The sequence below is a fragment of the Saccostrea echinata genome, unplaced genomic scaffold (assembly GCF_033153115.1).
Source record: "Saccostrea echinata isolate AGI-Se365-2 ecotype Australia unplaced genomic scaffold, CSIRO_AGI_Sech_v1 ptg000064l, whole genome shotgun sequence".
NCBI classification, from domain to species: domain Eukaryota; kingdom Metazoa; phylum Mollusca; class Bivalvia; order Ostreida; family Ostreidae; genus Saccostrea; species Saccostrea echinata.
The window spans coordinates 4,663,024-4,688,339 of NW_026889813.1; the positions used below are offsets into that span (position 1 = coordinate 4,663,024).

General features: G+C 35.2%; 1 protein-coding gene across 1 annotated transcript in view; it reads left to right on the forward strand.

The window, feature by feature from the left end:
• The first annotated feature begins 1,844 nt into the window (after positions 1–1,844).
• LOC133175688 (uncharacterized) overlaps positions 1,845–25,316 on the forward strand; it is a 113,056-nt gene continuing 89,584 nt past the window's right edge. The window contains exons 1-3 of the mRNA XM_061310797.1: positions 1,845–1,978; positions 10,168–10,318; positions 11,974–12,158. Coding sequence (XP_061166781.1) covers positions 1,918–1,978; positions 10,168–10,318; positions 11,974–12,158 — 397 coding nt within the window. The 5' untranslated portion in view covers positions 1,845–1,917. The remainder of the gene's footprint in view (positions 1,979–10,167; positions 10,319–11,973; positions 12,159–25,316) is intronic.

Sequence of the window (25,316 nt, forward strand, 5' to 3'; positions counted from 1 at the left end):
TCACATTAGTTTTCTCTAAATTTACCTCCAGTTCATTGGGATGAGTAGGGGTTATTTGATATTTCAACATAAATGTATGTTATATTGGGAAAAAAATCCTGATCAAAATATAAAGTACTTTGATTATAAATAGAAGCTTATTAAAGGCAACATGTACATGAACAAGCAAACATTTACAATATCATTCTGATCAATTGAGTTCATAGGGAAACATTTTGTCCATCCCTACAATATATATTTTGTCATTTCTGCACGTTCATGAAGTTTATCTAAGGTACTAAGATATCATCCCAATCACTTATATAATGCATATATGTAGGTACATTGCAGATTGATGGTTTGAAGTTATTTAATTATTTTTATTTAGTACTAATGTACACAGTGCTATATATGCTAGGCCTTTCATAATCAAATTGATCCTCAATTTGTTTTTAACGAGAACGTGGCCTTTTTTGACCTGTTCCGTTTAGTAAGTATCTTAGTATAGTTATCATAACTTATCAATGAGTACATCATATAACAATTGTTTAGTACATAATGGGAGTGTGTTTGTCATACAGTGTTTGTCTACAAAATTCACTCTACTGTGCTTATCATTCTCATCTTTTAATCAATATATATATATTATTCCTTTCTCGTATTCCTAATTTCCGATAGGGTAAGCAAATAGCTGTTCAATCCATTTCCTTCGATAAAAGAAAACATATTTAAGATCAAGGTGATTTTGGGAGTGGGGGTAAAATTTTAAATTTAAGTGTATGAATTGCTTATATATAAAATTAAATACAAATAGGTGAACTCGTACGAGTTAGAGTCACAAATATTTTAAAATTCCTGACGTCTTGGCCTCCAGAGAGAGAGAGAGAGAGAGAGAGAGAGAGAGAGATGTGAGTCTTTCAAAAGTTTTAGTTTTTCGACCCTTCTCCTCCAGAGGGCCGTCCTAAACCTTTTTTTGGAAGGCCCCAAACCCCACACTTTATGAAGATGAAATTACCTTACAGACGCGCTTGGTTGTGATAAAATACGACTTTTATGCAATTAAAAAACAACAACAACAACAACAAAATATATATAAGAATTATGTGGAGTTCGTTTCCACTGTTTGGGGATTAATCATAAATGGATCCTCAAAAGAACCAAAACTTTATAAGATTTTCAAGATGCATTGAAAAATTGAATTATCCACAGTTGAGTAGATAAACCTCTTATCAAATATTTTTAAGATCGACGACCTGCACTGACCCACATCTCACGGCAGACTCTGGGGTTAAATGCCATCCTATATATTTTTACTAAGATTAATCAGCTTTATCGTACATCCATTTATAAAAATAGTGACAAACTCATTGGGAAATAAAAAAAAAAAAAAACACTGCATGATGAAAATTCTGACAAGACTGAGGATGTATATGTAGTTGCTGAAATAACACTGTGAATGACAAATTAATTAACACGAATATTATATGTACTTGTTTATAAATCACAACAGTTTAAATCAATTTTGATGTTATTAATCAAGTTCACATCTATCTGTTATATTGTTGTCAACAGTATTCGCGGATCGTTCGAAGGTCAATTCCGGCTGAGCCTAAAACACTTCTCAGCACTTCATAACAACACTACTTTACTCGAATGATGTGTCATTTACATAACCTACACTAAGGGTCATCATGTTATTGTAAGCATTTATACTTGTGTATATTTTGAAAATTATGCAAATCAAAGGACAAAGCAAGAGCCTTTTTAGCGTCTGTACATTTTGAAATACTTGGAAGCCTGGATGGGGAATTCCTAGATATATCTATATATCTTACGTACATTTAAAAAACTACAACTTTTAACTCTTGAAAGGGTCCCTGATATCATTGTTGTGTATTTCTGTTCGTGAATGGGTTGAGAAGCATTTTACTATACGCAATGCCGATTTGGACCTTCGCGGGTGTTTTTTTGTTCCTGCAGACATTAAACCAAATCAAAGGTGAGTTAATCTTTCCTTCTTTCTTTTTTGTTTGTTTGTTATGGAAAACGAAAGTAGAACCACATTGTTCACAACTTAAAGAGTCTAACTTTAAACCTGTTTATACAGAAGATCTTATATGTTTGTATGACATATTACGCTGCATATGCTCTACGGAGTTATCTACAATGAACTTTATTGATAGATTTCCATTCGCAGATCCACGATTTTACTGTCTTTGCGTTTTTGTGGTGGGGGTGGATCCACGATTATATGTTTTATTATGTTATTTTGAGCTGGCATTTACGAGCCCGATAAGTTTGTTTTCTTTTCATGCACATCCCTATAGTGGCATATTTCTGCCACCACTTGTCAGATGTTTATGTCGACTTGTCAGATAATTTTGTCGATTTGTCAGATAAAAAAAAATCATTACGACCAGCAAGTCGATATCCTGTTATCACAGCATGTTAAAACCACTAACTGACATCTACTAGTCATCATTATGGTGACATATTTCTGCCCCCCCCCCCCCACTTGTCAGATAATTATATCGACTTGTCAGATCTTTTTGTTGTCTTGTCAGTTAATTATGTTGACTTGTCAGATCTTTTTCTTAACTTGTCACTTATTCACGTGTTAAAAATTCAGCATGAAAATGTGTCAATGCCCAGTTTAGTCCATCAGTTGACAACATATTTTTCTGACAAGGCGACACGAGTATCTGACAAGTCAATTTAAAGATCTGACAAGTCAATATATTATCTGACAAGTCAACATAATATATTCTACAAGTCAACATCATTATCTAACAAGTCGACTTGGGGGGGGGGGCAGATTAATAACGTCCCTAATGATTTACTGGCATGTGGTTACAGGTAGCTATTTTACTAGCAGTCCTACTCGCTCTTGATAATCCGTTTATGTGTAGTTTCATCTCTCTAATGGCACGCGCGGATCTAGAGGAGGAGTAAAGGGGGGAGGGGGTCCGAATCCCCCTGGAATTTTCAGAGTTATAAAATTTATACAGTAAAATAACCCAAAAATGACAAATGACCTTGACCCCCCCCTCTAGGTTTTACAGATTTGGAGAAATTACTAGCTTTTTCGTCAAGAAATTATTGGGTAGAATTTTTAAAGTGGGTGTGGAATCCCAGCCCCCCCCCCTCCCCCGGCAGGAAAATAAAAATTAAGGATCCGCGTATATACATGTAAGGTGAGTAAAATACGAGTTCCTTGATAATCCTTATACATAGAACAACCGAGAATCCCCATGTACAGTACAGGCCACGAGTTTTCCCCGTCGCACGGTGGAAAACACACCGTGTGAAATGGTCTGTGTTACACCGTGTACACGGTGTAGCACGGTGTGTGTGGATTTGAAATACACAGGTAGGCACACCGTGCCGCATCGTGTCTTGAAAAATCCCAGCTAATGCTCTCCGTGTCGCACTGTGCCCAGAAAATTCCCTCCGTGCAGCACCGTGTCCATAACATTACAGAGAAAATCGTTTGGTTCTGATAAAAACTTTAAAATTTAAAAACACTCAATTACTTTGATTTATATGTATAATCATCGTTTCAAAATCTAGAAGACATTGACTGTGCTCTGAATCGAAATAATGACACATGTAGTATGATTAAATATCGGTAGCAGAAAATTGAAATTGTTTTGAATTTATCGTGCGCCCAGAAGTTCGTATTTCGTTAAGTTATTTAGTTACTTTTTAAAATTATAATTTGGATTGAAATTTTTAATGTCCGAAGAATTTAATTCTATGTGCTCATGCAACGAAGAAAGACTCCATCGAGCTGCATTACATGTAGTATACTATCCGAGCTGCAGTTGTTTAAGTATAGAATCAAAGCATTAATTTTATATTCCTGAGTAGAGCACATTTAATGTGTTAATCTTATATTATTCTGAATTTATAAGGGAGAATCGACAGTAAAAACACAAAATCCCTCTTTACAATAATGTGCGTATTTCTCCTAACAGATTTTCATAAACTAGTATTTTCAAAGCCTTTCAGTGTAAGTATGTAATAATTTTTTCTTTAATTGAAAAGTGTTTAAATAAACAATGTCAGAGAGAGAGAGAGAGAGAGAGAGAGAGAGAGAGAGAGAGAGAGAGCCCATTTCCCATAAAACTAAAAAAAAAATCTTCGTTTTATAATGCCTAAGAGTGTTTCTCGTAAAGGACGATTGACTTTTTCTATTCATAATCTAGTATTTATGCTTTTGTTTTAAAATCCTTTCAGTGTAAGTATTTAATACGGTAAGTTTTTATTTGAATGAAAAGTGTGTAAAGAAACAATGTCAGAGAGAGAGAGAGAGAGAGAGAGATTCTTATAAATTTAATTCTTCGTTTTATTTACATTACCAAAGTCACAATTAACCATTCTATAATACTATTTAAATTCCGTAACTTTGTTTTATATTCAACTCAGTTACAACATGTGTTCAATCAATTTGTTCTCTGAAACACACGAAATTCTCGCGCTCTACATGTCAATCAAAATCGCACGACGCTAGGTGGCCCTGAAAGTTTGTTTACGCGGAAAGTATTTCTCTTGTGATTTCAAACATTCTTATGGTCAGTTCCGAGTTCACACCTTTCTTTAAAATATATTTGGATACAGCCGGAGGGCCGGGGCGCCGTGTGTTTATCACACCTTTCAAATTCTTCCATCCTGACCATATCATGTGTATAACACACTCAAGTGACTTCCAGCCGAATTCATCTACCGGGTTACACCACCAGTCCACCACACGATTTTAAACTTACTTGTAAATTATCCTTTTTCAGACACATATAAACATGTACATGTAAACAGTTAGATTATGACTGTTTTATTTCACAATAACGTAACATATACATGTAAATCCACAGACTTTCGAAGCGGGGGAGGGGGGGGGGTAGCAAACATAATGCATTTAGCTTGAAAGAGGCTAGGTATTTTTTTTTTGTTCTAACTACACATTTTCTTCCTTAAAACCATGATAATACTTTGACCATGAGAAGCTTTGTTCTATACATCCCCGCTCTACATTCGCTAATTGATTTTTTTTTTTCGCAAACCGTACGACACATTTTTCATAAAATGAAAGATATAAATATATTATATATAAATGAAAGATATATTTTTTTTTATAAAATGACAGAATAAGGTAATAATTGTACAGTAGTTAAAAAGCAGATATGAGTTACCAGCAATAATCCTTAATCGAAAGTACATGTATAATTCGCCGAGTAATGTAATCAGAGAGCAGAGTTCATGTGTGTGTATCTGACACATTTTTAAAATTTTATTTAGATGCATATATATTTTTAAAATCTTTTTACGTAGAAAATGATTTATAAAATAAACCAATAGGCATGAATCTGATAAATACCACATATGAATGCATACGTACGGTAAAAGAGATCTTGTTACGAAAATGACTGTAATTTACGAAAGTGTATTCCTGACTATTGAACATATTTTTTCTCTTGTATAGTTAGGTTTTTGAAACGTGACTTACATGGATGTACGTACACATTTTGAAGAGTTTGTATTTTGCTGGACAAGAGCACGTGGATCTTAGATTTTATGCATGGCGTCTTGTTTGTTCAAACATCTGTCTATCGTTATTAATATCGCCTCGGTCAATATTGATATTTTTCTGGTGAATAACAAACCATATTCACCACCGAAAGAGTCCATAATTGTATAATATTTAAGAAAAAAAGTGAAAAATATCTGATTTCAAAGGAAATTTATATAATTGATTAAATAAAGAAATGAAAAGTTTTTATTATAAGTTCTGCGTGATATCGTAATGGGACACTGTGATACACCGCGCGTACACACCGTGTTACACGGTGCGCAGACACCCTAACTTCAAAGACGCCGACATTGATCGAGGTCCACGGTAAAGCGTGGACTTTCGGTCCACGGGGCCCCGTGTTTTTTCGGGGAAAACTCGTGGCCTGTACTGTAGATAGATTTTTTGTCCTGAATTCGACAGACTAATTCTAATTTGTGGATAAATAAAGGGAGAAACGCTGCATTTTTTGTGCATAATTATAACAACACTTTCTAAAGCATTTTCGTTGTATCTCCTCTATTCTTACACAAATGCCCTATTCAGTACTGTAGTTGCCCTTGAAGCCTACACAATTCTTGCTTCGAACTTTAATTGTCATTGAAGTTCCTCCTGCATTGAACGCTGTGGCATTTTGTTTTGTCTTTGTCGTAGGCCTCGTTTCGGGGTCCAAAATGGCGTGGTTTCTTCTGAAGCTTTGATATACATGTATGAAGTCTGGTTTTCAGAATTTTCAAAATTGATTTCTGTTATGGAATAATGATTCTAAGTTTGCAAATGTGCATAAAAGCTTGGGTTGCTGCAAAATATTCATGATAAATATCTTTTAGTAGATTAATTATTCTTGTACTAATCAAGCTTATAACTGATGACGAAAAGAATGCGTAACATAATTGAGGTTTTGATAAGATTTGAATTCTTTAGTTATGACCAATCTTGTATGTATGTTGCATCATGGAAAGCATACAACCAGCAAAGTGACATATATTTTTTTAATGAGTTGTTTAAGAAAAAATGTTCACTAGGCAAGTGTTTCCTGTACACTTCTCTAACAAACCCTTGGTTTATCAAGCACTCTACCTCTAGACATGTACAGTGTACATACATATACAATCATGTAGATTGCATGATCATCATAAGCCAAAATGTAAGTTTGTATATATATAGGCAACGATCAAACAGAGCAATGACTATATAGGTTTGCAATGCCACTCCATGATTAAGGTCCATCGTTATCAACAGAGACCAATCACAACTCACGAAAAAATCAAAAAGAGAGCATTCATGAAAATAGATTATTTTTAGCAGATCAATTTCCAAGTAATTACCTGGGTAGACCAGTCTTACACATGAGGATACTACAGTATATACTAACAAATCATTTTTCGTATTATGTGTGACATATTTTCTTACTAAGTTTTTTGAGCTCTGTCTTCTCAAGTACTTTTTGTTCAAGCAATTGTAAGTCTAATATTATTGAATGTTTTAAATCTGTGCTACCTATAGAATCTTTCATCGGTTGAATCAGGGATGATGTCTGTTGAATACAAGGTTGATTTTCTAAAGTAAGTCAAACAGCGGAGTGCTATGACTTTTAGGTGGTAAATATGACTTGATATTGACCAGAAAAATATCAATATTGACCGATGCTGATGATAGCTTACAAATTCTAAATAAAGCATTCCAGGGCTTCTTAAGCGGTTAAAATGGTAATTGCTAATATATACCTATGTAGTCTTTTATAGTTACTATATATCTATGTAAATACAGATGGTATATAAATTCATTTTGAAGCGAAAATTTTCAAGTACTTCTTACGCAGTTTTTTTAAGTCTTTTTTTTTTTTTTTTTTTTTTTTTTTTACAAGTTACAAATTCCGTGTTTTTCTTTCCTTATGTGTAGGAGATATTTTCCATTAGTATATTTCGGAAATGATTTATAAACCAAAACTTTTATCTACGCACTTCTGTCACAGAAACTTTCGAATTTCTATTTTAAACGTCCTTGTTTCTCCTTGTGTGTGGGAGACCATTTTCCTTCAGTATGTTTCGGAAATTATCCTCCGATAGACTTTCGAATCTTTCTCTTCTTCTTACTTACACAGCTCTCTACATGTATAATCATTTAAGCCATTGTTTACAACACTATTTGAGGGTTTTTATGGCATCACAATCAACATCGCACATCCTTATTCCTTCAGTTAATATTGAAAACTTCATAATGTCCAGTGCTCGTCACTGGCTACACCCATGACCCCCCCCCCCCCCAAGTGAACATTTTGGCGCTAAGAGTACCAATACTTTCAGGGGCGGGGCCACAATTGAGGATTAAGGAATATTTAGGATCCGATCTTTAAAAATCATCTCAAGAAGAGCAGGATCATGATTAGTTCAATATTAACAGTAGGATCTCCATGAAAAGCAAAGTATTGTATACATATATTCAAGTCATGATGCTAGGATGGGGCAAGTATATTACATGTGTATCAAAGTAGGTTTGATTATTTTCAAGTCATTGCCAACAGGGGCAAGGGCGTATCTGTGGATTCTAGTTTTTTTGTGGAGATAGTAAGAAAACTTTATAAAATAATGTCTTCTGGAGAGTTGCAGGGCCACACTGAATCATATCAATCATATTAATTTGCAATCATTCCCAAATATTTTATTCAAATTATCGACCCTTGTATTACGATGGGGTTAAAATGGGGAGGAGATCAAACTTTAAAGTAAAAAAAACTTCAGAACAACGCTAGCAGAGGCCCATAATGTAAAATGTGAAGATAGCGAATAGAGATCAATCTCAGAAATCCAGTTAACAAAACAATTCGTGAACAGGGCAAAAATACGGATCCCTGGAAACACCAGGGGTGGGATCAGGTGCCTAGGGGGATTAAGCATCCCCTGTTGACTGGTCACACAGTGAACGCCATGTATTGATCAGGTGATCAGGTGTAAGGCGTATTCTATGGTCAAATTTAGTATAAAGGCAATGACCTAAGAAATGGTATCAAACATATCAGACAAAATACTACTCAACGATAGGTTGTATTTCCAAACAATGTCATTATAACGACCGTAGAATTTGCGTAAAGCTGACTTTAAACAGGGTTGTTGGAATTCTTGTAACATCAACTTAATTGTCAGTAGCTTGCCTCGGTTTAAAAATTGTTCGTACTCAGAGCATTTTCTTGCGTATCGAATCAATGGAGAGACATAAACACCATATGCAGAAGTCATATTGATATGCGGAATCCCTATGTAGTGTGCATTCAAGTAGTGATCAAATCAATTTCCTTTAGAGCTAGGGTTGAGTCATAATAAAATGGTCAAAATTCACATGTAAATATTAAGAAAAAAGTCTTTAAAAATCTGAAGAACGACAGGACCATAGTGAATAAGGTGAGCGTTATTGCCCATGCCTAAGATGGCACACGACCCCTGTTTTCTACAAATATAACCATGTGTTGATAGAGATAATGGGGAGGACTTCTTGTTTTATAAGTGTTACACTTCCTGAACCTCTTCTTGATACATTATCGTAGTAGTAACGATCTACTTCCAAATTCATATTCAAGAGCGTTGTCGAAAAAATTAATATCTGCTCAGACGTAGAAAAAAAAACGCGTTACAGTTTTTTTTTGTTAGGTCAAAATGCGATGAATATTTTTTTTGCAGGTCAAAACGAGGCACTTATATTAAAAAATAATGATACTCAGTCTCATTTGATAGTTACAGCATTTAGAATATATGATGATCTATTTTTGTGATAAATTGACACCCCCCCCCATACACTCCCCCTCCCCCATCGTAGCTTCTTCAAAGACCAATATTTCAATCTAATTATCATCTATGTTACTGAAACAATAACATGCTGATGACATAATATGTTGGAACCAAATTCGACTGTTTATTGATATTTAAAATATAACTGGTCTGTATATTATGAACTTTTTGAACAACCCTCCTACGTTATCCAGTCTTTGCTTTAGTAATGTGATGTCTGCTTCCTGCAAGGTTCTGCTTGTTTAGTGAATCTATTTTAATCTGATTGTTATTATAGTAAGGCCAATTTGCACAAAAAAGTCACCGGCTAACAATGACAATCAAAGTACTAAAAGTACTAAAAGAGCACTAGTACAGAACAAAAGAATTGCAGCACCATTTCATCACAATCAAGAAAACGAAAAACAGCTAGTGATAAAATAATGTACATGAAGAGATATGGTGTATGCTTCTTTAAAAAAATTATAAGTTTACAGTTTTAATCCTCACAGATGATTCAATAGCTGTGTTTCATATTTCTTATCATGTATCATGTGTGCATTGCACGGGTCTTACATGTTATTTACGCTCATGATCATAAGAGTAAGACAAGAATAAAAAGTTGCAAGTTAAAAAAATAAGAAAACAGTTATATGATGAAATTATATTGTATAAATGTATGTTGCATTAAAAAAATATTATCCATGTTGAAGTTTACAACAATATTGTTAAGCTGTTTTCATTTTAATTTTTTCATCACTAAAGCATTATATTTTATTGTGTAAGATTTTAAATGCATTATTTTTATTCGATATTTAGGAAAAGTGAAAGAAAATCGTTACATTTTGTTTAATTTTTAAGGTTTTGATCTGGTCCGTCTCACGAACTTTGAGCCTGACGATGGAAGTTATACTGTCGAAGTCCATTATAACCAGAAATGGCATACGATGTGTGGTCCACACTGGTATCCAGCCAACGCCCGTGTTGTCTGCAGACAAACAAGACAACCATCGTGAGTTTTTTTTGTCTATCAAGATAAAAAACTAAATAGAACAAAACTAAGAAAAGCTAGCAAAATGTCTTCTCACTTAAAAGACAGAAACCTTAAGGTCTACTGTTCCTCAGATAAGAGAGATCAGAAGAAGAAATTAAATCCAAAAATATCCGAAAACTCGTTTCATTAGTGTTATGTATTTAACCATTTACTTGATTAACTGTAAGTTTATAACTTTAATTTATAGTTATTTATAGCTTTTTTAATTTAAACTTTTGCACTCTTTTTATTTTCCTGTTTCAAATTAAAATATTTCTATTTCTTTATAAGAACTAAAAAATTGTATACTTTGCAGTGTACTTTGTAGAGTATTTTCATTAGTAGTATATAAAAAAGCAAAATATTAAAGAAAGATAACTCTTGCTGATAGACATTTTTTACAAGCATAGATAAACAACCTGATATTCTGACTTAAAAAGCATGGCTTTATTATTTTTTCTGTTATGAAATTAATATGCAAGACACTAAATATTATTTTTAAATAAACATAATATTTTTAGTATTATTTTCTGATAATGAATTAGTGCTCTTCTATTTACTCTGTCAAATTTTCTTCATAACATGCTTAGACATAAATGTAATGAAATATGGAGATAACGAACGTATTCAAACTCATAGTTCATTTAAACAATACAAATCGGGAGCAGAGCAAACACGGACCCCCAAAATATCGGAGGCGGGATCAGGTGCCATGGAAGAGTGAGCACCCCCTGCCAACCGGTAACACCCGCCGTGGGCTCCTTGTCATGATCGGGAAAAATGGAAAAATTCCGTAGACAATTCAGTGTGTAAATAATGGCCTAACAATTAGTATGAAAAACGTCAGTCATCATTCGACTTAAGGATATATTGTATTTGCTAACGAGAACATTGTATCAGACATTTATGATATAAAGTTTCTTTCAAAAAAACCAAATAGGTCTAATTGTTTTTTTGTTTTGTTTTGTTTTTTTTTTTTTGAAAGCAACTTTATATCATAAATGTCTGATTAAAAAAAAACCTATTAGATTTGATACCAGAAGGTCAAAGGTCGAGGTCAGAAATTAAGTATATTAAGTATTATATATTAAGTGAAATGGTTTTTAGATAACAAGTTTAGTTCTTTTTGAGCTTTTGCAATAACATTCAAATCATAACTTCTTTGATTTACACAAGACCCCCATTGACTCGAGGTCAAAAGGACAAAGGTAAAGGTAAGAAATTCATATACTTCAAAAAATAATTCCAGGTGATAACTTTAATTCTCTTTTAGCTTTTACTATGAAATTGAGGGGATGACTTGAACGTAAGAAAAAACCCCTACCAAAAGGTATGAGGTCAAGGTCATTTAGAATTTTTTTTTCTCCATCTGCATTTTTTAGGTCTTTCACCCATTTTTTCCTTAATTGGGGGGGGGGGGGCATACTTTCTCTGAAATGGCTTGTTGAGTACTCGTTGATTAACAATTTATGAAAAAACTAATATTTTGTATGATTAAAATAAAATCCAGACAGACAAATAGAGACATCAAAATGATAAATCCCCTGTTGAAAGTTTATTTCAGTTTTATAAAAATATTAATAGAGGCTTTAAAAAGAATTACACTTCCCATACTGTGTTTGTTGTTTCTCAAGGACTCGGTGTGTAGCAGAATTTCGATCCAGCAAAGATCTTCCAGAGGAATCCAAGTCAATAACTTTGAATTATCAGTGCATCGGAAATGAAACAGCTCTACATAAATGTCCTTATCAGTTTGACCAAAATGCTATTGAAAGGAATTGTGGCCGCCAGCCTCGTTTTGCAGTCATTTGTGGATTACGTAAGTAAACATCTTACTTCATGTGGTCCATAGGCTTGTCTTGTTATTAGTACTTCATTGAAGTCGAATTGAACTTATGCCTTTCCCCTGGTGTTTGCTTCGACGTGGCGTCTCCATTAAAGGAGATGGATGAACAAGGCGCGCAGAATGCCTTTACCTTGAAAGAATAAACAATTCTGAATGGCAGTATCTGTCATGGCTTTATTCTTGTTTAACATTTTAAGGTAATTACATAATTAAACAATAGTATCAAAACAATGGACAATAATCAAGTATTATAGCAACTGTCAATAAGTAAGCGCCGATCCTCAATCTGGCATTTGGCGTATACACTTTGCAGAAACGAGGAGCCAAACTCTTTAATATCTATAGTAATATCTTTATATTGAATGAAGTTAAAATCCATACTCCACAGATGAGAAGTTTCGATTGGTAGTCTAATATCACAATTAAAATGGTGGGGGTGGATGGGTGTTCAAAATTGATGAAACGGAAAGGATGTGCGCGCAAGCGCATTTAATGACCTGGGGCTATTTGGTTGAGGCTAGAAGAGTTATCGCGCTTAGGCTATTCTGCTTCGATAACTGGCACTTACGGCACATAGCGGTAAATGCAATTATCCCGAAAGAATAAACAATTCAGAATGGCAGTATCTGTCGTGGCTTTATTCCTGTTTAACATAATAAGGTAATTACATAATTAAACAATAGTATCAAAACAATGGACAATAATCAAGTATTATAGCAAGTGACAATAAGTAAGCGCCGATCCTCAATCTGGCATTTGGCGTATACAGTTTGCAGAAACGAGGAGCCATATGGTGCCGACAACCTTGGAGGGTAAACAGAAGTTGCCAGCGATGGCTTGTTGCAAAATTCTGCCAAGTGGATTGCTGTACGCGAATTTCGAGACAGCAATCCATCCGCCAACAAGTAGCGGACAATTTGGCAAACAAGATATCATGTCTAATGCAACACAATTATTAGCAAAACAATTCAATGCAATATACAGGGTAACAACAAAGTATAATTTGGCAAAACAATTCAATACAACATACCAGTAAATCATCATGCATAAATCCGGGGGTGGTGGTGGAGGGGGTTGTTAGAGAAAATGATTAATACAATGCACATGTGTCGACTATCAAAAATTTGAGAGGGTGTATTGGGGTGATATAATGGGGCCATTTGCAAGCCATGAACAGATACTGCGTTTTAAGGGAGGATGGGGAAAACTTTTTGACTGGAAGTGAGGAACTTGGACAATGCGGTTTGAATTGTAGTTGTGAAAATAGAATTCCCAAGATCTGATAGATGTACGCAATCGAGGAATATGTGTTGATCAAGTTGCTCCCATTTTAGTCCCCCAGATCCAGACCAGGTAACATCTATCTTTAAGTGCTCCAGAGACAAGTTTTGGCCAATTGTTGAATGTATGCAGTAATCTTCAGCTCGTCTGATAATGGAAGATCCAACGATCCATACCTTACAGCAAGTCCCTGCAAACGTAGCTTACAGTTAGTAAGACTGACTATTTACAGGACTACAGTATTCGGGCAAACATAAGACTTGAGAGCGTTGGATTTCCATCTACCCATTTCTTGCTCTGGAGTACCTTGCATATACAATGAAGTTGCCGCCCCTATGCGAAATGAATGGGATTTGAATGTTGATATATATAGCTTGAGGAATGATAGAGCTTTCTTTAGTACTTGATTGAATTGATAGTATGTCATGGGTGAGCCATCCATGTGGCATAAAAACTGAGATGTTTGAGGTTGTGATGGTCTATGGGTCATGTATGCTTGTATGTTGTGAAATAGGACCTGATTTTGCTTTGTGCTGTTAATTTGCATTGTAGTGCCCTTGCCATGCTGATCTGTTTTGGTTTTCCCTAATGTGATCAGTATGGATGATTGCGAGATGGATACGTTTTGTATTGAAAATGGGGAACTGGAAGGGTTTGCCTTAGTGGTAGATATCTCCTCGACTCTAAGTAGAGCGAAGAATGCAAGGCCATAAGCAGAGGAGAAGAGTAATTTCTTGTAATAATTGCGGCATACGTGTTCCAAAGAATCTATTATCTTAACTAATAGGGGAAATGTTATCGGGCTTCTTGAGTCTTAAAGTTTTCTTTGTTTGAGTTGTTTAAAACCATGGAGCATTTTCTTGACTATGAAAAATTGACATGGGTCTGGGAAGTTACCTAGTTTTATGTTGAATCTTAAACCTGCTAGGTAGGTTTTGGCTGTAGTGTGTGTTGTTCCCTTTGATGAGAGGTAAGCGATATAGTTTATTAATTGGTCTACGGGAGGGGGCCACAATTCCTTTAAGTTGAGAAGTTTTCTAAATTGTGAAAATGAGTCGAGACCTTTCTGGTATATTTCTTGAGTGTTATGAGAGACTGATACTCTGAGTAGCTCTTCTACTTCCTGCTCAAATGGTTCCAGAATTCCGGAGGAACTTAGCAGGGATAGTAGTCTGTGTGGGGTGCCAGATTCCTGAACTTTAGCCACTGAAAACGAGATATGGCATCAGCAATAGAATTAGAATGACCTGGTATGTGTTCGCAGCGCACTTGGATATTGTATTTTAATATTTTGTAAAGAAAGGGTCTGAGAAGGGACATAACTCTTGGTGACTTTGATGTTTTTTGGTTGATAATCTCGACAACTGCCATGTTATCAATATGCAAATTTTTTTTTTTTGCCTTGGAGTTTGTGGCCCCATGTGTAAATTGCAAGAGCGACTGGGACCAACTCCAGGTAAGTCAGATCTCTACAATCATGATGTGACCATTCTGAGGGCCATTGTAGATAGGACCATTGTGCACCAAATATGACCCCACACCAGAGTGAGCCAGAGCTGTCAGAGGATATGTGGATAGTGTCCTTATCTGACCAGTGAATATCTGGGAATACAGTTGTGCCATTAAAGTCAGACAGGAACTCGAGCCATATATCTATATCTTCGCGAAGTGCCCTTGATATAGTAATATAATGGTGTTTTTTGTGTTCCTGTAATAGGCTGTCATAGAATCGTCTACAAAAGGCCCTCCCTGCAGGTATTGCCTTGGAAATAAATGCCAAGGATCCGACTAATGATTGCATTTCTTTAAGTGCAATATAGTAATATAATGGTGTTTTTTGTGTCCCTGTAATAGGCTGTTATAGAATCGTCTACAAAAGGCCCTCCCGGCAGGTATTGCCTTGGAAATAAATGCCAAGGATCCGACTAATGATTGCATTTCTTTAATTGTAATTTTGCGACGCGAGGCAACGTTTTGAATTTGAGCTTTGAGGGCCTCAACTTTATCTTAAGGGACAAAAATGGTTTCGTTGCTGGTATTAATCCCTAACCCTAGAAATGTTAGACATGTTGTGGGACCTTCTGTTTTTTCCTCTGACAAAGGAACGCTGAACGTTTCCCAAATTGTGTCAAATGTTTGCATGAGGTTTTTGCACACAAGGGTGTTTGCGGGGCCTGCAAAAAGGAAATCATCAAGGTAGTGGACTAATGTGTCAATTTTGGCTCGATCTTGTACAATCTAGTGAAGGGCTGTCGCAAATTTTTCAAATGTGACACAAGCTATAGAGCATCCAAATGGGAGGCATTAATCGATATAATAATTTTTAAAATGAAAACCAAGCAGGGAGAAGTCTTCGGGGCGAATAGGAAGGAGTCTGAATGCACTAGAAATGTCTTTTTTGCCTAGTAGGGCTCCCTGGCCCAGTTCTTTTATCATTCTTACTGTTGAGTCAAATGATGTATAATGAACAGTGCATAGATCTGGATCGATGAAATCATTAACGCTACTTCCCTCAGGTGCAGATAAGTTACAAATCATAAGCCAACCCCCTGCTTTTTGGGAACAATACCTATTCGGCTGCACTTGATATTTGAAATGGGAATATTCTTAAAGGGCCCAGCTATTCTGCCTAATTTTACCTCTTGATCAATTTTTTCTTGAAGCTGATGCGGATTTGTTTGCGCAAATTTCATGTTTTTAGATTTTTGGAATTCCCGGATACCCGAATAGTGAATGTTGAAACCATATTGAAAACCATTGATTAATTCATGAGCTACGTGTTGCAATGGGTAACTTTTAAGCATTGATTTTAATATGTTAACGTTGACTGGTGTTGGAGCCAAGTCTCAGAGGTCTTGGGTGGTTTGGAGGGAGCCCTCTACCCTGAAATCTGGTTGGGGGCTGGCGGGTTTGTTCGGCTTGGGACAGTCGAAAGCTCTCTGAGCGAAATGTCTGATTGTTGTGCCAGCGGCAGTTTATGAGTGGGAGACTATTGGAGCATTTTATGCAAGCATGTTGATAAGTACAGTATGGTCTGCCGCATGTACCTTTTTAATTAAAGTCAAAGTATTTGGGTGATTTAGATGTATAATTAGGTGCTTGCTGGGATAGGTTGGTTTGGCCATGGGTCACGTACAAAAACCATGATTCTGCATCAATAGCTGGTGCTGTCAACACTAGAGTTGAGGTTGATGGAGCTGGTGCTGTCAACACAGGAGTGTGGTTTTCCTGGTTGCCATGTTGGGTTGATACGACTGGTACTGTGGGTGCAGGTGTGACCTGGTTCTGTGGAGTCGTATTACATGTATTAGAGATTTTTGCCTTTTTGGCGGCAGCTTGGGCACGTCCGGGTCTGGCGTATGGTTTTTGTACGGAGCGTTTTTCTGCATAACAAACGATTGTGTAATCTCGTGTTTACCATTGTATATTACGCTGTATATTATGCTTTTTTTTAATTAGTTGCTATGGCTGTGACTGATTATGTGCCAACAGTATCTTTAACTTCTTTAACAAGAAAAAAAATAGTTAAACCGATTTCTTTGTTATAGTTGAAATGCCGCCATTAATAGATGGTGATCTTGAATCAAGCCAGCTGAATCCGCTGGCATCTCATGGTGCTGAGGCGAAGGAAACGTCCAATTCGCTTCCAATGCCTCACCAGGTGTTTAATACATACCGATGTCCTGTGGATCGATACTTATACAATACAATAATCGTCTTGATTGAGTTGGGGTTTGGAGCTGATTTCTTGACGATGCATGTTTTCTGTTCAAAATTGATGAAGCGGAAAGGATGTGCGCGCAAGCGCATTTAATGACCTGGGGCTATTTGGTTGAGGCCAGAAGAGTTATCGCGCTTAGGCTATTCTTCTTCGATAACTGGCACTTATCGCACATAGCGGTAAATGCAAATATCTTCAGATATATAAAAATCTTGATAAATTTGTGATTTTATTATTTAGAGTAAGGTTCTCATTATTGAAATTGATGAAATTATGATAAACACATTATTCTGAGGAAAATTTTCTTTGCAAAAATTATTTTGTTATAAAAATTTTTTAAAATGGTATTCATAGGGTTCGAACCCCTAGCAATAAAAGCCCTGATTATCATTTTCCTCTGAAATTAACACGCTAACCACACAGCTCTTGGTGAATTGTGGCACTTAAATCAAGTTTGTATGACCCTTGACTAAATGGACTTCGAGTATTTCTCGAAAAGATGCGAATGTTGTGTCATAAAAGTGTATTTTTAAGGAATAGTGGGTCTTTGCTCCATGTTTTTGTTACCAAAAAATGTATATTTTTTGCAAACTTTGAGGATAAACTTTGAAAAATATGGAGGAAGACCCACTAATATCGAAAAATTGTGTTATAGTATTTGAAAATGATCCTTTTAGCCCTCTCTAGTGTGTGTATGCTATTTCATAGGCAAATAATTTTAATCTTCGTGCGATTTTTGCAAATTGATTTTACATAAAGTATACATTAATTTTAGATGAAATATCAAAGAAAATTAATTGAGATTTAATTTTTCACCTTCATGTTTGTTGCACTATAGGCATTGTGCTCACCTTGTTCGCCCATCTTCTCTAAGGAGCAGGTCCATTCCCAAGTAGCTATTGTATGGTTAATGCATCTAGGGATGCATACAACCAGACTTGTTTCTGGTGCTGGATTTACCTTCAATTTCTGGATGAATGACAGGTTAAAGTTTTTGGAGAAAGTTTATTCCTGAATAAGTACAGCTCCTTTGGTAACCATATTTGCATGGAAGATGCATTTAGGGACGATGAGTCAGAAAGCAAAAAAGATTCATAACAATTCTCAAAAAGTGTACTAGATAGAAATTGGCACATGTATTTACCATAAAATTAAAAAGTAGTGACTTCCTTGGACACTTTAAGTGTCATGTTTTTGTTCCCTCGTCCCTTCCCGGGGGGAGGGGTGGGGTAATATTGCTTTTGTACTTTTCTTTTGAAAGGACCAAATCAAAATTATTACCAATGGGCGTTCGTTGTACTCCAATATTGTTGGTGTTGAAGAATGATTTTTTTTCCTTATTTACTATAGAATATATTTTTGTCTTCAAAACAATTTTCTTTTAAAAAGGAGTTAAATTTTCATTTTCATATATAAAGATAAATAAGATCAGTTTTCTGACTTCAGTATCAGTGATAAATAAAATTTAATGAGGTATATTAATGGTGTGTGTTTTCTAAAGTATACTTGTGTGAACTACATTTTGTTCTCCTTGTTTCTGTAGCTGTGGGATAAGTACGGGATAAGATTAACTAAGTATTTGAAGTGTCTGTAGTGGCATATCTAAGTGCTTTTCTACTTGTGCGCGGTATAAACAATGTTAAGCAGTAGTAATGGACTTTGGGTTTCACCTTCATGTAAAATCTCACATTTTGTCTACTTTAAATTCATCTTATGTAATAACTTAGATATAAACCTATGATGTCTTAGGCACTTTTTGGTTATGTTTATTAGTCCCCTACCGGTGAAACCGGAGGGGACTATAGGTTTCCTCTGAGTCTGTCCGTCCGTCTGTCCGTCCGTCTGTCTGTCTGTCTGTCTGTCTGTCCCTCTGTCTGTCTGTCAGTCTGTCCCACTTGGTTTTCTGCACTTTTTTCCTAAACGCTTGCAGATATTGAGCTGATTTTTGGTATGTAAGTGTATCTTGATGAGTTACAGATCAAGTTTGCATTTCGTTCCGCTTCATTGATTTTTGACGGAATTACGGCCTTTTCAATTTTTACGGGTTTTCCGCAATTTTCTTCTAAACGCTTGTAGATATTGAGCTGATTTTTGGTATGTGGCTTTACCTTGATAAGTTATAGATCAAGTTTGCATTTCGTCCCGCTTCATTAATTTTTGACGGAATTATGGCATTTTCAATTTTTAACGGGAACGGAACCAGATTACACTTGCCGGTAGGGGACTAGTATTGCTAATGCAATACTCTCAGAATGCTTGTTTTGATTGCCATTTAGCGTATGATTTTTTGTGCAAAAACTAGTAATTAATAATGCCATATACTCGAAAATCGTTGGTTAATTTGTGTTTTTTGTTTTGAGAGTAAGATTGTTTTCAAATGCCGTCTAAGTACATCAGAGATGCATGTTATATACAACTCTAAATTATTATTCTGATGATCACACATTTGAAGCCAATTTTTAATTTTTAATTTTTTAAAGTAAGACGGTCTGTACCAATGAAGCAAAAACTAGTTAAGGGTTTTAGAACAATTATTGCAGAAAAGGAAATCGTCACTTCTGCATTTGAATGACAGATATTGCGAAAGAATTTAGCGGAAACAGTGAATAAGATGAGAATATGATTTGTTTCTCTTATGAGATTTCAAAATGGAATCGTTATTTTTATTTTTTTTTTTTTTATTTATTTATTTTATTTTTATTTTTTTTTTTTTTTTGGTCAATTGGCGCCAAGTTGAATTGAAACAATATCAAACAATGACCTAGCTAGATTACTGATTCAACAAGAGTAATGAGAAAGAGTTATTCTTTCTACTTAGAACATAACTCTACCGAAATCTTTTCCAGAAACATTTAACCTGCTTTCAAAGAACTCAGATGTCCAAGAGAAATCTTCAAGGGACATCTTTTGAAAAAAAAAAAACTTGTGCTCAAAAATTACTCAAAATACTATTTTCATTGTGAAAATATGAAATACAAGCATCATAATGAATAAAAATAAAGATTATTCAAGCCCCTTACCCCGCCGGACTATGAAGGAATCCTCGAAAAGGTTTTATATTTTGCAAGATAAAATACAGAAAAAAATGCACCACTAGTAATGCGAAATTATTATTAATTTTTTTTTTATATGGATACCTCTTACCTTTGATTTTACAACTTTTTTTTTTATTTTACAACCACGAATGTTGATAAAAAGATGTACTTTTAGGTGTATTGGTCAGAGACCAGAAGAGCTTATGCGATAGTAAGGTGTCCGTTTTCCGTCCGTCCGTCTGTCTGTAAGCAATTTTTAAAAACGCCACTCCTCTTAAAGTTTGGTCTGATTTAATATAGTTTGGTACAAAAGTTAACAACACTAAGATGCATAAGTTTTTATTATCCGATTTTGATTTAAAGGAACGGTGTTGCCATGGTTACTAAAACTTGAAAATTTTGTGAAATTCATTTTTAAACGCTACTTCTCCTAAAGTTTTAATCCGTTTTCAATATAATTTGGTACACAGTAGACTACACCAAGATACATAATTCTTTTTATCGGTTTTTGATTTCGATGAAGGGTGTTGCCATGGTTACATAAAATAGAAATTTTTGTGAAGTTCTTTCAAAACGCCACATCTCCTACAGTTTCAGTCCGATTTCAGTATAACGTGGTACATAAGTAGACTACACAAAGATACATAATTCTATTTATCGGTTTTTGATTTTATTGAACAGTGTGGCCATGGTTATATAAATTAGAAAATTTTTTTTGAAATTAGACTGTTAAAGATACATTATTCTGTGCATTGGTTTTTGATTTTATTGTGTTTACTGGTTACAAAAAATAGAAATTTTTGAGAAATTCTTTTTTTTTCTCCTACTACAGTTTTTGTCTAATTGCAAATTTAACCTGACTAAGAAAGATACTAAATCAAGGATCGTTATTTTATTTTTTGCTGTTGCCATAGTTTCAAGTCCAAGTGCTACTTTTCCCCCCTACTTTTTGTTAAGTAAAAATCAGTAAAGCTACAGTCTCGTCAAAGACTTCTGGTTTCATATGAGTTGTCAGTTCTTCAAATATTTTTCTTTGTTTATTTCTATGACTAATCTAAAAGTGGTGTCAACCTGAGGAATAGGATTAAATATCAAAATTCTGTGAAGGTTGAGAAGAAAAGTAATCTACTGAATTCAGCAAAACCCTCAAATCCACAATTGCAATATTCAAGTACAATAAGCTAATTAACATACATATACATGTATTTCATTTTGTTAAAGAAAATTTCATAAATTGCAATAGGTACAAATGATTTTAGCCCCTTCTTCACTAATCAAAACCGTTCACGGTAGCTCAGTCGGTAGAGCGCTCGCTCCGTGATCGGGAGGTCGTAAGTTCGAATCTCGGCCGCGACTGACCTAAGCCGATAAATAATAAGTAGCAACTGTTCCTTCGCCATGCGCTTGGCACTTTGAAGTGAAAGTTGCGGGTCCTTCGGATGAGACCATAAAACCGAGGCCCTGTGTCACGGCAGGTATTGGCACGATAAAGATCCCTCACTGCTCAATGGCCCTGAGTACCGAATGAAGGTCAAAATTTGAAGCCCTTCACCGGTATATGGTGACGTCTCTATATGAGTGAAAAATTCTCGAATGGGACAATAAACAACATACAATCAATCAATCAGTAGTCAAATGTTTGCATCCATGTACCTGAAACAATACTCTCATTAATGCTTTTTCATCTTTAAAGATTGTCCTTGGTTTTCAAAACCTGCTTGATATATTACTATTATTGACTTTAGTGTAGTTGGATTTGTGGTAACAAGGACCCATGTCGCAGGCTCGGTCACTATCACTTTCTGTGTCTTTGGTCAATATCACTTGACATGGGTCCTTATTACCACATATTGACCGTTCACTGAAGTCCATTAAAGTTATATGATATAATCACTCAAAGTGAATAATTTGGCTCAGTCCTAACTGAACAGACTTGGCTGTCATTTTACGTCACAATGGTAAAACATGATTCTTATATTATGACGTCACGTTCTACGTAACTTTGGTGCAGCATAACGGTGAGTCATGCGATATCATATTCCGCGGACGCGCTTTCGTGTCAATATCATAAAAAGGACGAATATCACGTGGCGTCCTTTCAGCCAATGAAATTTACGAAAATAATCTTCTTATATAATATTTATTTTTTTAAAATTTCAGATAAGAATGATCATGGTAAAAGCAAACAAATGAAATAGAGGTTTCTTATCAAATCTCTCTCTCTCTCTGAACAATAAGTTTCTCAAGCAAATTACATGTACTTTACATCATTTATGCTTCAGATGAAAGGAAATAATGCATACTGAAGTATACTGAAGTACAAGTATTCAAAGAAAACACACGGGCGTCTAAAATGATTAGAGTACAAAACAAATATCACGAAAGCATGTAAAGTACACTACAGTAGAATTTATAGCCAAGAAATACTTGAAATATCACAGATCGTAAAAGGCAACTTTTAAGAAATGAACATACATTTGTATAATAGATTTAGCGCTGCCGAGTGCTTGCAATGTCAAACAAAAAGAAATCGGCATGCCTGTTGCCTTGGTTTTAGATCCATTTTTTAATTAAACCCTTTCAGTGTTGTCAATTTAAAAAAAGTACATGTGAAACAGGTTTGAGTACATAGAAAAATGAAAACAGTTTGGGTATATATTACAATACTATGATTTTTTTTTTAATTTTCATATACATGTTTATTATACATGTATACACTGGACCATATTCAAATGCAAAACAGTCCGTGTTAGTGATAAGGAGGACAGCATTAAGACATAACGTATTTAAGTGATCCTTTTTAAAAAAGCATATATCAGAAACGTACCACAGGATCGAACTGGCAAGGGAATACAGTGAGAATGGTCTTAATATCCTATCATCAAGTGATTTTAATAACAATAAGGGGGGTCATTTTTGCATTAATATTTTAAGCCGAAGATCGAAGATTCAGGGCATATGGTTTTTTCGTTTGTCCGTCTGTGTCCGCAAAAACTTAAACCTTGCTCGTAACTTTTGAACGGTTAGTACCAGGCTTACATTTTCACATGTGTATTCCATTTGACAAGACCTTTCTTTGGATACCAACTTATTTGACTTTGGAGTTTGACCTACTTTAACCTTGGCCATAAATTCTGAATGATAGAGGCTAGGGCTTATATATTTCACATGTATATTTCATGTGACTAGATGAAATATATGGAGATAACGAACAGTATTCAAGCTCAAAAGACCATTAAACAATACAAAACAGGAGCAGAGCAAACACGGACCTCCAAACATCAGAGGTGGGATCAGGTGCCATGGAGGAGTGAGCATCTCCTGCCGACCGGTCACACCCGCCGTGTGGTCCCTGCCATGATCGGGAAATAATGGAAAAAAACGTCGACAATTCAGTGTGTAAATAATGGCCTAACAATTATGAAAAACGTCAGTCAGCATTTGACTCAATGATAAATTGTATTTGCTGACAAGATCATTGTATCGACCATAGAACTTACGAAATGATGACTTTAAACGAGACAGCTGATATTCTTATTTCATCAACTTGTTTGCCAAAAATTTACCTCGTTTTAGAAATTGTACATACGTAGAGCATGCTCTTGCGTATCGAATCAACTGAGAGATATATACCCCATATGCAGGTGATGAAGGTATATTGCTGCATAAGTAAGGGAAGTTGACGATTGAAAAGTTAAAGTCATCACGTTTATCGTAAAGCTTGGTTGTTAGATTAACATTAACGTCTTTTTCAAGTAAAATATCCAAATATGAAACAGATGTGTCAGACTCTGTGGTATCTTTATCTCAAGCTCACCAGGATGTATCGTATCGACATAAGTATGGAAATAGCCATTGTTAATTGATAATACGTCGTCGATATATCTAAATGTCGAGTTGAAGGCCACAGCAAGTGTTTTCTTCTTTTCACGTACAAGATTTTGGACAAATTCTGCTTCATATGAATACAAAAAAGGTCTGCTAATAAGGGGGCGCAATTGGTACCCATGGGAATTCCAATAGATTGTTGGAAGACCTGATCTCCCAAAACCACATAGATATTGTCAATCAGAAACTCGAGCATCTTTTTAATGTCAACTTCAGAGTACTTGTGTGTACAATCAGAATGTTTTTTAACAAAATAATTTTGCAAATGTCCAATGACAAGGTAAGTAAATTTACGAGTTCCATTTTTATTGGAAAAGCAGCTGTCAATGATATCAAAAGCCTGGACTTTAATTTATCGTGGGGATGGTTGTGTATAAAGATGAAAAGTCGTATGTTTTTAAACTGTTGATTTTGGTAAAATCTTGTGATTTCAAATTTTCCAAATGTTCCTTGGAATTTTTAAGTATCCACATCGGATTTACACCACTTCTCGAATATATTGTTGCACAGTACTCTTAAAGTTTCTCCTTCACTTTTGTTAGTCTTAGTGAGGAGTAAAGAAAGAGGCTTGGTTGAACATTTACTGGAACCCGCTATGTATCTTTGTTTGTAAGGATTCTTATGTTTCGGAATCCAGTATAAATATTTGGTAATCCAAATTCATTTTGGTTGTTTGGAATATTAAAAATATTCAAAACTGACATATGATTTTGAAGAATTTCTTCCTTAGAAAGGGAACTATGAGTATAAGTTGGATTACCACTTGTAGAATTAAATCCAAGTTCCTCTAAAATACATTTAATATAATGAGCCTTACAAACAAATACAATGTTGTTACCATGTACTCTATCTAATTCTTTTTTCACTTCTGGATTATTGAATACAGAAGGATAGATGGTTCTTTGGGTACCAACATTTTTTACCTTGACCTTGGTGTTTGACCTACTTTTTAAGAACTTTAACCTTGGCCATAAATTCTGAATGGTTGGTGCCAGGTCTTTTTTCTTACTTGTGCATCCTTGTGACAAGACCTTTCTTTGGATGCCAATATTTTTTACTTCATGACCTTGACCTTGGGGTTTGACCTACATATATGCATTCCTTGTGACAAGAACTTTATTTGGGTACCAACATTTTGACCAACTGACCTTGACCTTGGAGTTTGACCCCACATTTGAAAAACTTTTACCTTGGCCTTGAGCTGCA